Source organism: Geotrypetes seraphini, chromosome 9, assembly GCF_902459505.1.
Source record: "Geotrypetes seraphini chromosome 9, aGeoSer1.1, whole genome shotgun sequence".
Taxonomy (NCBI): domain Eukaryota; kingdom Metazoa; phylum Chordata; class Amphibia; order Gymnophiona; family Dermophiidae; genus Geotrypetes; species Geotrypetes seraphini.
In genome coordinates this window covers 126,384,079-126,397,950 of record NC_047092.1, presented here as the reverse complement: position 1 = coordinate 126,397,950, position 13,872 = coordinate 126,384,079, and the positions used below count along the sequence as shown (strand labels likewise).

Sequence of the window (13,872 nt, the reverse complement as noted above, 5' to 3'; positions counted from 1 at the left end):
ATTGAGTTTTGGAAACGTATGGAATTACTACCAATGACAAGGGATATAAGAGAATTTCCATCATATTGGAAAAATGCTTGTAACACCATATTTGACGATATTGCCTCAAAACAACAAATCAAGAGACGACCTAAGGATTGTCGAGAATGGTTTGATACAGAATTACTAATCTTGAAGCGTTTAGTGCAATTCCTTGAAAGAAAATGGCGAAAATCCAAATTATTTTTGGATAAGGAGAAATGATGGAAAGAGGTCCATAATTATAAATTCAAAATAAAGGAAAAACAAAGGCTAAAGTGGGAACAACAATTACCAATACAAAAAAATCTATTTCACCTGGTTAAGAACATAAGAATTGCCATTGCTGGGTCAGACCAGTGGTACATCATGCCCAGCAGTCCTCTTCTGCGGCAGCCCTTAGGTCAAAGACCAGTGCCCTAACTGAGTCTAATCTTACCTGTGTACGTTCTGGTTCAGTAGGAACTTGTCTAACTTTGTCTTGAATCCCTGGAGGATGTTTTCCCTATAACAGCCTCCGGAAGAGCATTCCAGTTTTCTACCACTCTCTCAGTAAAGAAGAACTTCCTTACATTTATACCGAATCTATCTCCTTTTAACTTTAGAGAGTGCCCTCTAGTTCTCTCTATCTTGGAGAGGGTGAACAACCTGTCTTTATCTACTAAGCCTATTCCCTTCATTATCTTTAATGTTTTGATCATGTCCCATCTCAGTCTCCTTTTTAAGAGAGAAGAGGCCCAGTTTCTCTAATCTCTCACTGTACGGCAACTCCTCCAGCCCCTTAACCATTTTAGTCATTCTTCTCTGAACCCTTTCGAGTAATACTGTGTCGTGCTTCATGTACGATGACCAGTGGTGGACATAGTATTCCAGGTTGGGGCGTACCATGGCCCGGTACAATGGCATAACTTTCTCCAATGTGTTCGTGATCCCCTTCTTAATCATGCCTAGCATTCTGTTTGCCCTTTTCGCCGATGGCTTCATTGACTTGTCGTCCAGTACTCCCAAGTCTCTTTCCTGGGGGGTCTTTCCGAGTACTGCACCAGACATCCTGTATTTGTGAATAAGATTTTTGTTACCGACATGCATCACTTTACACTTATCCTTGTTAAACTTCATTTGCCATGTCACGGCCCATTTCTCGAGCGTGTTTGTCACGTTGCAGGTCTTCGCAATCCTTCTATGTCTTCACTACTCTAAATAACTTCATATCATCTGCAAATTTAATCACCTCGCTCATTGTACCAATTTCCAGGATATTTATAAATATGTTGAAGGGCACGGGTCCAAACATTGAACCCTGCGGCACTCCACTCATGACGCTTTTCCAGTCCGAGTATTGTTCATTTACCCCACTCTCTGTTTCTTGTCCGCCAGTCAGTTTTTAATCCTCGTATTTCATCCTCGATTCCATGACTCGCAATTTTTTGAAGTAGCCTTTCATGTGGGACCTTGTCAAATGCCCTCTGAAAATCCAGCGTCACCCTTGTCTATCTGCCTGTTTACTCCCTCGAAGAAGTGCAGCAAGTTCATCAAGCAAGATCTTCCTTTGCTGAAGCTGTGCTGGCTGGTCCTCATCAGATTGTGTCTGTCAAGGTGATTAATGATGCGGTCATTTATTAGTGCCTCTACCATCTTTCCCGGTACCGAGGTCAGACTCACCGGTCTGTAGTTTCCTGGATCTCCCCTCGAACCTTTCTTGAAGATCAGTGTAACATTCGCCACTTTCCAGTCTTTCAGAATCCTCCCTGATTTAATTGACAGATTGGCTATTAGTTGAAGCAGTTCAGCTATAGCCCCTTTCAGTTCCTTGATTACCCTCGGATGGATGCCATCCGGTCTTGGGAATTTATCATTTATAGCCTATCAATCTGCCTGCATACCTCTTCTGTGACTGACCGTCAACTCTATCAGTTTCCCGTCTACGTTTCCTGCGTATATCCTGTCGGCTTCCGGTATGTTGTGTATATCCTTTTCGGTAAATACAGACGCAAAAAATGTGTTCAGTTTGTCAGCGATGGCTTTATCCTCCTTTAGCACTCCTTTTATTCCATGGTCATCCAACAGTCCCACCGCTTCCTTCGCGGGTCATTTCCCTTTAATATATCAAAAGAACGGCTTAAAGTTTTTTGCCTCCTTGGATATTTTTTCCTCGTCTCTTTTGGCCCCTCTTACCGCCTTGTGGCACCTGCTTTGATGTTGTTTGTGCTTTTTCCAGTTTTCATCCGTTTTTGAGGGAATACCTGGAGTTGAACGTTAGGGGTGAGGCCTCCCCTGAAGTTATATGGGAGGGCACTTGTCTCTTATTGTAAGCGGCGACAGCAAGCAGAGGAATATCGATTGCTACGGCTTATAGGGAATTTGGAGTGTGTGCATAAACATCAGCCCTGGAATAGAGATTCGGCACGGAGGGAGCTAGAATGTTACACTATGGAGCATATGAAATTTCACCTTCAGCTGTTACAACAGAGATACTTTTGAGTTTTATAATAAGGCCAGTCGATTAGTAGCCCATAGACTGAGAGTACGCCGACTACAAAATAATATTCTTTCTCTTCGAGGGGAGTCAGGGGAGGAGATATGGAGGGAGGAGGTTGAACCGGATCCGTCACAAGTGGAGGGTTATGTGTGGTCAGTGAACCTGGGGAAGATTGATGTGTCAGACGCGGGGAGGCTTGATCGTCCCATTACCCTCATTGAAGCATGTCAGTCGCTAAAATCTATGAAGTAGGAAAATCACCAGGACTCGATGGATTCATGGTAAAATTTTATAAATGTTTCCATGATCTTTTGTTAACTCTGTTACTTCATCTGTTTAATGTCTGGCTACTGGGCAGTCAGTTACCCTTCTTTATGCTGTTGGCAGGCCTCATTGTTCTGCCAAAGGAGGGTAAGGATCCTAAATTTTGCGCTTCTTATCGCCCAATCTCCCTATTGGGTGTAGATACAAAAATTTTCACTAGGATTTTGACAGATCGACTAATGAGCTGGGTCCCACGTTTAGTTCATCTTGACCAATATGGGTTTGTTGCAGGGAGACAAGTAGGGGATAATGTCCGACAGGTATTCAATATTATGAAGAGGGTTCGAAGGCTGCAACAGGGTACAGTGTTTCTTTCTATAGATGTGGCAAAGGCTTTCGATAGGGTCTTGTGGCCTTATTTGTTCAAGGTGCTCAAATCTAATGGACTAGGTCCTCGAATGCAGGTGTGGATTTGAGTGTTGTATACGAATCCGCTGGGCTGTGTAAAGGTGAACCCTCCGTTTCTGTTGTCAAGGGGAACTAGGCAGGGATGCCCTCTGTCACCAGTCTTGTTCGCGCTGGCGATCGAACCTTTGGCCCAATGCATTCATGCCAATGTGAACATTCAAGGGGTGTGGCCAGCGAGGGGACAATAAGTTAAGCTTGTTTACCAGTGATATATGTGAGCAGGCATGTACTTCTCTTGGATAGGGCGTATAGAAGTGGTAAAGATGATGCTTCTCCCACAGTTATTGTTTCTTTATCAATCTTTGCCTTTATGGGTACCTCAGCCAGTTTTGGAGGATTTACAGAAAAGATTCTCCAAGTTTATTTGGGCAACTAGGCGCCCATGGGTGAATCTATGGGTGTTATGCTTGCATAAGAAGGAAGGGGGCTTGGCTGTCCCAAATGTTGTGAAATAGGCCGCCCAATTGCAAGTGCTCATTGAGTGGCAAGCTCAGTGACAAGAAGCAGTTGGACACATAACATTATTACATTTGCCTTGGCCCCCAAGGGATGGTAGAGTGGAGGACGGGCCTCTTGCAGTTCAGACTGCCCTGTGGGTGTGAATAGTTCAAGGGTTCTGTTGGATGGTAAGAGATATTCTTGGTTTAGCCCCCCTGAGATATAGCTCTGAGTTTGCCCCTGGTAGGGAGGAAGAAATTTTTTCTGCTTGATAAGCCATGGGTTTGGTATGTGTGGGACAGTTTTGGAATACAACCCAGGGTAAGATTAATGCATTTCCTTCAAGCTAAATTTCAGTTTCAGCCCCTGAAACTGTTTCCCTACCTATAGGTTAAGCATTATTTCAAGAACTGGAGGGGGGAAAGACTCAATTTGAACAGTTACTGGGTCCCACACTGCGGAAGGGGGCAATATCCGCTTAAGTGTCTTAATGCCCGGCGAGGAGTTCCATTACCCTATATGAAGGCCTGGGAGCGAGATTTGGGGTGGGGGCTTACTGCACCTGAATGGACGGCCATATGGTCCCAGGTGGCTTCTATGCTTCCTAGGCGGCCCCTCCTCATAGAGAACAGGTATAAAGTACTCATGCACTGGTACTATACGCCGGTGCGGATGGCCGTTATGGGGCAGAGAGGCAAGGGACTTTGTTGGCAGTGTTGTGGAATGGAAGGGTCATATACATTTGTGGTGGGATTGTCCCCAGGTCTATGGGTTTTGGGTTTCTGTTTTTGGTTACTTTCTAAAATTCTGGGGAAGAAGGTGGAGGTATCGTGGAAGGTAGTGCTTCTTTGCTACTATGATACCAGTCTGGAACCTGGGGAATTGAGCTTTGTTAAGTTGCGCTTCATGGCAGCGCAGCTAGTTCTTGCTGCTAAGTGGAAGAATGAACAGCCTGACTGGTGTTTGGTGATTGATAAGCTGTGTCATTGGCTTACCATGTACAGACTCACGGCGCTTAAACGTGGCACTCTTCCTAAATTTGACTGCATATGGGGGCGGTTTACATCTTGTAACTTGGGCTGATTATGGTGTTCTGTATTAATTTTTGTGTACTGGTTGGTCCTTTGTACCCATGAGGTTTGGCATTACTATGGGACAAGAATTTTGCATACTGTTCACTTGTATACCAGGTGTGTACATTGAGTTTGTGTGCAGATTGTATAGTTGAGTATTTTGTGCTCTGTTGTATAGGAGATTGTCCTATTGATGTTTCTTTTCATCTGTGGTTTGCATTGTTATTTCATAAAAAAATAAAAGTTTTTCAAGTTAAAAAAAGTTAGTGTTGGTTGCACTCAGATAGGTGGCTTGTTTGCTTCCACCTTGTTTAGGCTATAGGCTAATTTAAAAAAAAAAAGTCCAAAAGGCAGAATAAACCAGCACTTGGACATCTTATTAGTCATGTAAACCACTCTGAATTGACTTCATAGTCATTAGTTAGTGGTATAAAAACTTTAAATAAACAATTAAAGTATTATATCTAGGAAGTATATAGAGGTTGAAAACAATGTGCCCCCTGGCTGAAATCTCATGTCTTATGAGATTTCCTATTGAACTTGTGCCTGAGATAAGGGAAGATTGTCCTATGTTCTACATTGATATGGAAAATTAATAGAGTAGAAATTAATAAAGTTAAGTAAAACTTTCCATTTAGTGTCCTAAACTAAGTGACTAAATAGGATGCTAAAATTTATAGGGACAGGATTCAGATTTCACATGGGACAGTACAGATAGGGCTGGTGACCAACGACCAGGCCACAATCCCTCCCAGCAGCCCCAACACACTTCTCTATCAACCAGCACCTGCGAGTCTGCGGCCTTCGGTCTTCTGTCATTGCCGACATCAGACTTCTGCAGGTCAGCATGGCTCCCTTCTCTTGCTGTCGACAACTCCTAGTGACCCACTGCCACCGCCACCAAATCTCCACTGAGGCACTTTGGTTAATCAGGCTTGTGTCCTTCCTAAGCTGCTAACTGCAACTTAATTGCCACTCTTTCAAAAACATGGTTGCCAGAAGATCCTGATGCAAATACTGTAAATGTACGAGTTCAGCATCAAGAAATGCTGACTTTACAACCACGCATTTTTAATGTGTTTACAGTGCTGGCAAAGATCCCATCCGTTGGACTCTATTGACTATTTCATTGCTCCCACCACCATTTCTGTGCCCTAGGTTTGTGTTAGTAGGACTGGCCCTAATTATAAAGGTAATTTTATAAAGCTTTTTCCATAAGAACATAAGCTGTGCCTCTGCTGGGTCAGACCTGAGGTCCATCATGCCCAGCAGTCTGCTCACGCGGCAGTCCATCAGGTCCAGGACCTGTATAGTAGCCCTCTATCTATATACCCTTCTATCCCCTTTTCCTTCAGAAAATTGTTCAATCCCTTCTTGAACTCCAATACCGTACCCTGTCCTCTTACCGTACCGTGTCCTATCACTCCCTCAGCCACACAGTTTTATAAGTATGTGCTCTGACAAGATCATGTATTAGCATTCCAGGGGCATAATTTGGATGGAGCTGGGATAGAGTTTTGAAGTATACACACATTTTATAAAATGCACATTTATATGTATAGAGTATATTCACACATTTATAAGTGCAGGTGTCTCTTACACAAATTTGCAAATGTGCGCTTTTAGGAGTAGGTCTGAAAGCACTTTTGTTGCCTTTCCAAAATAGGTGCCCTATTATGATTTTACCCCCATATGCTAAGAGCTGGTACTTTCCCAAGATTTTATCAATGCATGTTCTCACTTTATTTCTTTTTGCAGTTTCAGAAGAGGAGGCCCTCAAAGACACGAAAGCCGGGGACGCAGGGGAAGGGACAGTTTTACTAGTCCTGAAGAGTTTGGGACAGAGGAAAAATTTGATCAGAAAGAAGACAGCAAAAGAGGAAGAGAAGTAGGTGGAAGGGGACGAAGCCGAGGTACCTCAAGAGGTAAACATCCTTCTTTCCTTTGTAGAATTAACAATGCTAGGGAAGTTTTCTTTCAGTTTGCAAAGTGTGTTAATCCCTACATTACTTGTCTTATAGGGGCACGGAAAGGTCTTCTTCCCACACCAGATGAATTTGCTCGGTTTGAAGGAGGAAGGAAACCAGATTCTTGGGATGGAGGGAAAGAATCAGGTGAAGAACAAGAAGTCAAAACAAATTCACTAAATCTTCTATGTTTCCGATGCATTTTTGCCAAAACTAACATGATTTTGTTCAAAAATTATTTGATTTCATTTATTCTGGTACATATGGTTAAATCCTACATTATTGTGACTGACAAATAATTAGCATGTTAGGATCCTGGCTACTTTAGGCACATAAAAGTGAAAATTATAATAGTGACACACCAAATCTTTTGTAAATTGGGGTTGCATATTTATTGTATTAACAAGATTAACATGCGTTAAAATTTTTAACGCATTAATCACTTTAAAAAGCGGGTCTGGCATCCATGCTTCGCTTTCCCTCCCTGCACCTCCACCACAACACTTAAAATTGCTGCCGGTGCTAACTGGCAGCAATTCATGTAACCTGAAGTGGTTAAAATAAAAATATCTGGGGGCTGGGGTGCCAGGTCTTCAGGTGGAGGAAGAGCTGCGAGGTTTGGTGGCAGTGGGTTACTGGGAGGTGTTGGCAGCAAGATAGCAGGGAGCCATGTTGGCCTGTGGAAGTCTGACACTAGCAGTGACAGGAGACTAAAGGCTGCAGACCAGGCCAATTCTTTTAGCTCGCAGGTGTAGCATGTTGGGGCTGCTGGGAGGGATTGTGGCCTGGTCATTGGTCACCAAGCATGAGGAGAAGGGGAATAGAGATGCTGAACCTATAGAGGAGGAGAAGACTGGAAGGAGAGAACTGTGAGAGAGTAGCTGATGTGGGGGCTGAAGATTGTGAAGGGGGGGGGGGTTGGAGGAAGAGGAGAAAGGTGCCTGACCTGTGGGAGGGCTGGAGAGAGAGGAGAGGGGTGCTGGACCTGTAGAGGAGGGGGTTGGAGGGAAAGGAGAAAGGGGCTGGATCTGCAGAGAAGAGAACTGGAGGTAGTGGTATAGTGAGGATGAGAGGCGCCTAGGATGGTGGCGCCCCTCCCCCACCCCCTTCTTCACCTCCCACCTCCACATGCTCCTTCACCGACCCCTTCTGCTGCGCACCACTTCCCTTGTACCTCTGTAACATTCCTGGCACGAGCAGCAACCCCCAAGCTGCTGTCGTGCTAGCATCGGCTCTTCCTCTGATGCCCCTTGAATGTGTTGTATTTTCTTTCAAATTATTACATATTAACTGTGATTAATTGCTACTGCACAATACAATTAATCACAATTAAAATGTTTAATCTTTCTGCAACCCTATTGTAAATTAAATCAATGAGTTTATGTCTAATTATTTCATAAGCTATACGAAAATAATATGAATATATTCTTTATGGATATTCTGAAAACCAGACTGCTTAGGGGATACCAGAGAATTAGATTGAATACCACTGATAACAGTATTGGTAGAGCATGTTGATTAAGACTTTTTATCTCATTCTTTCTAGGTCAAGAGCACTTCCGTGATGGTCCTCGTCCAGATCATCCTCCACCACCTCCCCATGATGGTCACTCTCCCGCAAGCAGAGAACGTTCCTCATCTTTACAGGGTATGGACATGGCTTCTTTACCACCTCGAAAGAGACCATGGCATGATGGACCTGGGACTCCAGACCAAAGAGAAGTGGATGCCCCTGGAGGACCTACTGAAGAAAGAGGGCAAAGTAAGATTATTGATTATGGATATGTTTTCATCATGACACTAATGGCAGCAGTAAATACATATTTAGAAAGATACAAAAAGACATTTTGCAGAGAGACAGAATAAACAGGTCCTAACTGGTTACATGAGATTATGTCACATGGGGAAATGAGGAAGCTTCTGTTGCATGCTATGGTTAGGCTTATGGCTATTATAATGATCTCAGTGATAGGATGTAAAAGGAGTTGCAGTTGTTTTATGCTGAGTTTAAGAACATTGGAGGTGTCAGTGCTAGTACATTCCTGCTGTTATGTTGATTCTAGGGTTCCTCCGCCAACTGGGCCTTTTTCTCTGATAAATGAAGCAGCAATTAGATGGTTAAAAATGTTTCTCTCTGTATGCCGTCTCAATATGAAGGATTTATTATGGAAAGATAATTTTACTTTGTTAACATGAGCAAATCTAGAAAATATAAATTCCTTATCTTACTAGACCATTCCAGACCTTGAATTTGTGCTGTCGTGAAAGCAAGTGGAGACTGAGAACCTGTGCAACCTCCTGGCTAGTCAGAAATTTTAAGTCTCCAGAATGTGGTAGGCTTCCGGTGCAACCTCTAGTGGTCTGCATATATATTTCCTTAGTCAGTCATGTTAAAGAAAAGTAACTTAAGGGGGAGGTTCTGATTAAAAAAAAAAAAAAAAATTAGTGGTGTATCACTTGGGAGCCTCATCTCCCCCCACCACCACCACCAAATCTTTTGTTAAGAGATTAGGTCTTTGTTGTTCCTCATACATTTCCCTTGAGGAAAATTATTGAGGGCTCCTTTTACAAAGATGCGTTACGGACTTAATGCGCGGAAAAGCGCACGCTAAAATGCCTTGCGCGGTAGCCGCTTCCGCCTCCTCTTGAGCAGGCGGTAGTTTTTTTGGTAGCTTGCGCTAATCCAGTGCGTGCGCTAAAAATGCTAGTGTACCTTTGTAAAAGGAGCCCTGAGTGTCCAAACTGAATTACCGATCAACAGATAGTCTGAACTAGCAGTTGCCCGAATCATAGAACCATAGAAATTGACGGCAGAAAAGGGCCATAGCCCATCGAGTCTGCCCATACCAATGACCCACTCCCTGACTTTTACTCCCCTATAGATCCCACGTGAATATCCCATTTTTTCTTAAAATCTGACACGCTGTTGGCCCCAATTACCTGCTGAGGTAGCTCGTTCCAGTGATCGACCACCCTTTCGGTGAAGAAGTACTTCCTAGCATCACCTTGAAATTTCCCTCCCCTGATTTTCAGCGAGTGTCCTCTGGTTACCGAGGGCCCTGTAAGACTAAAGATATCATATTTCACCTCTATACGCCCCGTGATATACTTAAAGGTCTCAATCATGTCCCCCCTCTCTCTTCGCTCCTCCAGTGAGTACATCCGCAGTTTTTTTTAGCCTTTCTTCATACGTGAGATCCCTGAGCCCCAAGACCATCCTGGTAGCCATTCGCTGAACTGACTAAATTCTCAACACATCTTTCCGATAGTGTGGTCTCCAGAATTGAACACAATACTCGAGATGAGGTCTCACCATGGTTCTGTATAGTGGCATTATGACTTCAGGTTTTCTGCTGACAAAACCCCTACGGATGCAGCCCATCATTTGTCTTGCCCTGGACGAAGCCTTCTCCACCTGATTGGCAGCCTTCATATCATTGCTAATGATCACTCCTAAATCACGTTCCACCGTGGTCCTGGACAAGGTTTCACCATTTAGTGTGTAAATTCTATGTGGATTTTTTTTGCCTAGGTGCATTACTTTACATTTTTTAGCATTGAAAAAAAAAAAAGTAAAGTAATGCACCTAGGCAAAAAAAATCCACATAGAATTTACACACTAAATGGTGAAACCTTGTCCAGGACCACGGTGGAACGTGATTTAGGAGTGATCATTAGCAATGATATGAAGGCTGCCAATCAGGTGGAGAAGGCTTCGTCCAGGGCAAGACAAATGATGGGCTGCTTCAGTGCTTCTTTGGTCTATATTTACCTGCTCTGTTTTACCTGAAGAAAAAGGCTACTCTCGACTTTTGACTGCTTTTGTTTACTCTGTCAGACAGGCCTCTATGCAGAACTTTGTATGGACCGAGATTTATCCTCTGCTTCTTTTGGTTTACCTAATGGCCTTTCTACTTCTCCTAATGTTGCTGTTAAGCAGCTCAGGTTAAAAAGGGGTAGAAAAATCTGGATGATAGGCTTTCTGTAGTCTCTAGAGTAGAAGAGCTATATTTATATTCAGCAGAGCAACAGTTTGGACTAGAAGAAGAAAGTCTCTTTAAAGAAGATGAAGTTCCATTGCAAGATGATCCTTCTCTGTGTTTTGGTTGGTATCTGAAAGTCTTCCAAGCCATTCTCTGAAGGTACCAGATTCTTTTATTCATGTTAAGCAGTCTATGCCTAGGCTGTGCACAGTAGCATCTCAGCAATCTGAAATGTCCAACTGCCTAAGGTAGATGTGTTGGTTTCAGCTGTGACAAAGAAGACTACTATCTCAGTTGAAGGAAGTGCAGCATTGAAAGATCCCCAGGAGCACAGGATGGAGTCTCTTTTGAAGCAAGCATTTTAAGTCTCTATGTTAGTCTTGCGGGAGACATTGTTCCGGCAGACTGAAAGGTGGATTTCTTGATACAGCCTGGTGGCAAAACATAGTCCTATGTCGGAATATACACTCCCAAGCCGCGTTTTTGCAATAAAATTAAGATGAGTATTTATATTTCTAAGATACATTTATACATATAAAGATTGCACTATAAAGCACTTTCAAGATAATTAGATGACGAGTCTGATGTGTAAAGACTGCGTGTGTTAAAACTTGATTTTCACGCAGCAACACCGCCGAGGTCTTTGAGATGTTCTAAGCTGCCTTAAGTTATTTTATTAAGGTATTCTGAAGAAAACAGTTGTATGTGTATCTACCTTATAAAAAAAACTCTTTTGAAGCCTATTTATTGGTACATCTTGGGCATCTGGATTGATCTGGTGGGAAGCTGAGGAAGGGTAAATTATTTCTTATGTTAATTTTCTTTCCTTACATCTTTTCAAACCAGTCCAGAGCCCACCCATGGTTCATGACTGGTTCAATTTGTTTTCTATCTCCTGAAGCATAAAATTTTGATTTTGGCTTTTTTTTTATTATTCCTGTTGGATCTTTAGTCTGGTAGCTATATCCTTGATTCGTTCTCTGAGAGGTTCTTTAGTTCCTAGGGGGATTTTTTTTTTTTCCTTTTAATTTCTTTGCTTTAATACTTTATTATAATAAATCTTTACTGGCCAGGGAGTTACATAAGTTTCTCAACTGATGACATCACAGCTCAGTAGTTCTGTCTCCACCTGCTAGCAGGACAGCACAAACCCAAGCATGTAGACTAATCTGGAGGGACTTAAGGAAACAAAATTTATTAGGTAAGAACTCATTTACCTTTATTGTGGTTAATGTAATTAGACCGGAAATGTCATGCCCTGTCGAGCAAACATCCCTTAAATTGTTTTGAAGAGACTACGATCCCATGACAATTATCAGTTCAGTTCTATACTCTGATATCTCTAGAGTTTGATTTTAATTGATTGATTGATATATGTTTTTTAATATAAACCTGTAATTCTGTTTTTCTAGATCGGACAGGTCCAGGATCAGCACCGAGGGTACCTAAGTCCAGCCGCTCGAGTTCCCAGGAGGGAGACCCACAAGATGGATCCCATCGAGAAGAAGGATATGGGGGACCTGCAGGGACTAGTAATGCTTCTAGAGGAGGCAGAAGTGGAGGCAACTGGGGAAGGGGAGGCAGCATGAACTCTGGCCCATCAAGACGAGTTGCTGCTCGTGGAACTGGGAGAGGCCGATAGAAAAGGTGTAAACTTGGCCTATTCCAGTCCATATTGGACAGTATTTAAATGGATATCTATTTTGAACTCATGGGTGAGAAGAATATCCTAAAAATAAAAGAAGTCAGTGACACTGCAATGCTAGACTCTGGTTCAGGTTGATATCTGCCATCAGTAATGTGAACATACAAATATCTTGTGAGCAGGGCTACCAGGAAATTATGCAGAACTTTGATAAAAAAAAATTACAAGGATTTATACAGGCTCATTTTTGCAGTATTTTTCTGGATTCTGTTGCTTTAAGGCTACAATCATTCCTTCCTCTGCCTCTTAGGAAACATCTGTCTCTTCCATAGCAGACCAAGGGTAAGTGACTGCAGCCTGGACTAATTCATATATTCTGAACTGCCAAAGAAAGCCACTTGTACAGAAAAGTAACTTAGAAAACAACAAAAACAAAAGAAATAGAAAACTGCAAGAAACTGAAAATCTATATGACATTGTGGAATCTGCATTTCCAGTGGCCCTGCTAATAGGGTCTTCTCCTAGGACAAGAGGCTGCTGTTAGCTGTCACATCCAGGCTGCTTTGATGTCCGGCATTTTTCTCCCATTACTGTGTTATTTTGTGCATAACAAGCTGGAATATTTTTTGGGGGGAGGGGGTTAGATTTTTTTAAAATAAGTGTTATGAAACCTTGGCACCTCAACTAATTTCAGTTTGTTTCCAGAGGGAGAGAACTTTCTCTATGTACAGTTGTCAGATGTTCTATTTGTTTTTGTATGAAATGCAGAATGTAATTTGTGTAAGAATTAACAACTACAAAAAGCTACCTGTGTTCTGACTCTCTCCACAGTCTCATTTCTCACCAGGCATGTCAGGCTGAATCGGTCCTGTACTCAATTCAGGACTTTATTTCTCCTTTAGCCTTTGGCTAACTTTGGGAACCTTTCAGACTGCAGACATGTGCACACAAAATCTCAATTTTATTTCTCTTGTTCCACCGATGTTCAGAAATGCAACTGTGCTGAAGTACTAAAATGTTTTGAATTTGTGAGAAGAAACCATATTAGTTAGAGCTTTCTTCTAAAGTGGCATATTTAGCAGACTCTACCATTATCATGGCAGTTTGGGATTGAAACAGCAAAACTCAGTAAACCTTGGAGCTATAGTTTTCTGATTGTAAGGCTTGTGATATTTGGTAAGATTTTGGCCATGGCAGTACAGCTACTGTACTGTGCAACAGCAAGTTCATAAAACATTTCTTTTTCAACTCACTTTTTCTCTCACTTTGAAATATTGAGATGTATTAAACTTTGCATTTTGACAGTAACCTAAGAAAACCATTAAATAAGAAAATCACCCCAGCAATCCTGTGCAAAAGGGTTATAGTTTAGAAATCAAAAAAAAAGTACAAGAGTAAGTTGTGTTCAGTTTCTAATATTATATATATAAAAGGAAGTTATTTTTTTAATTATATTGTTTACATCCTATGATCAGACATGACAAGGAGCTGTGGGCCTATGGCTATTTTACTGAAGAAACTGGTCTGCATTATTTAT

General features: G+C 42.2%; 1 protein-coding gene across 3 annotated transcripts in view; it reads left to right on the top strand.

Moving 5' to 3' along the window:
• The window catches only part of WDR33 (WD repeat domain 33), a 466,488-nt gene extending 452,901 nt beyond the window's left edge, over positions 1-13,587 (top strand). For all 3 annotated transcript variants that reach the window (XM_033958831.1, XM_033958829.1, XM_033958830.1), the window contains 4 exons: positions 6,499-6,665; positions 6,762-6,854; positions 8,254-8,469; positions 12,103-13,587. In XM_033958831.1, coding sequence (XP_033814722.1) covers positions 6,499-6,665; positions 6,762-6,854; positions 8,254-8,469; positions 12,103-12,332 — 706 coding nt within the window. In that variant the 3' untranslated portion in view covers positions 12,333-13,587. The remainder of the gene's footprint in view (positions 1-6,498; positions 6,666-6,761; positions 6,855-8,253; positions 8,470-12,102) is intronic.
• Positions 13,588-13,872: the final 285 nt, after the last annotated feature.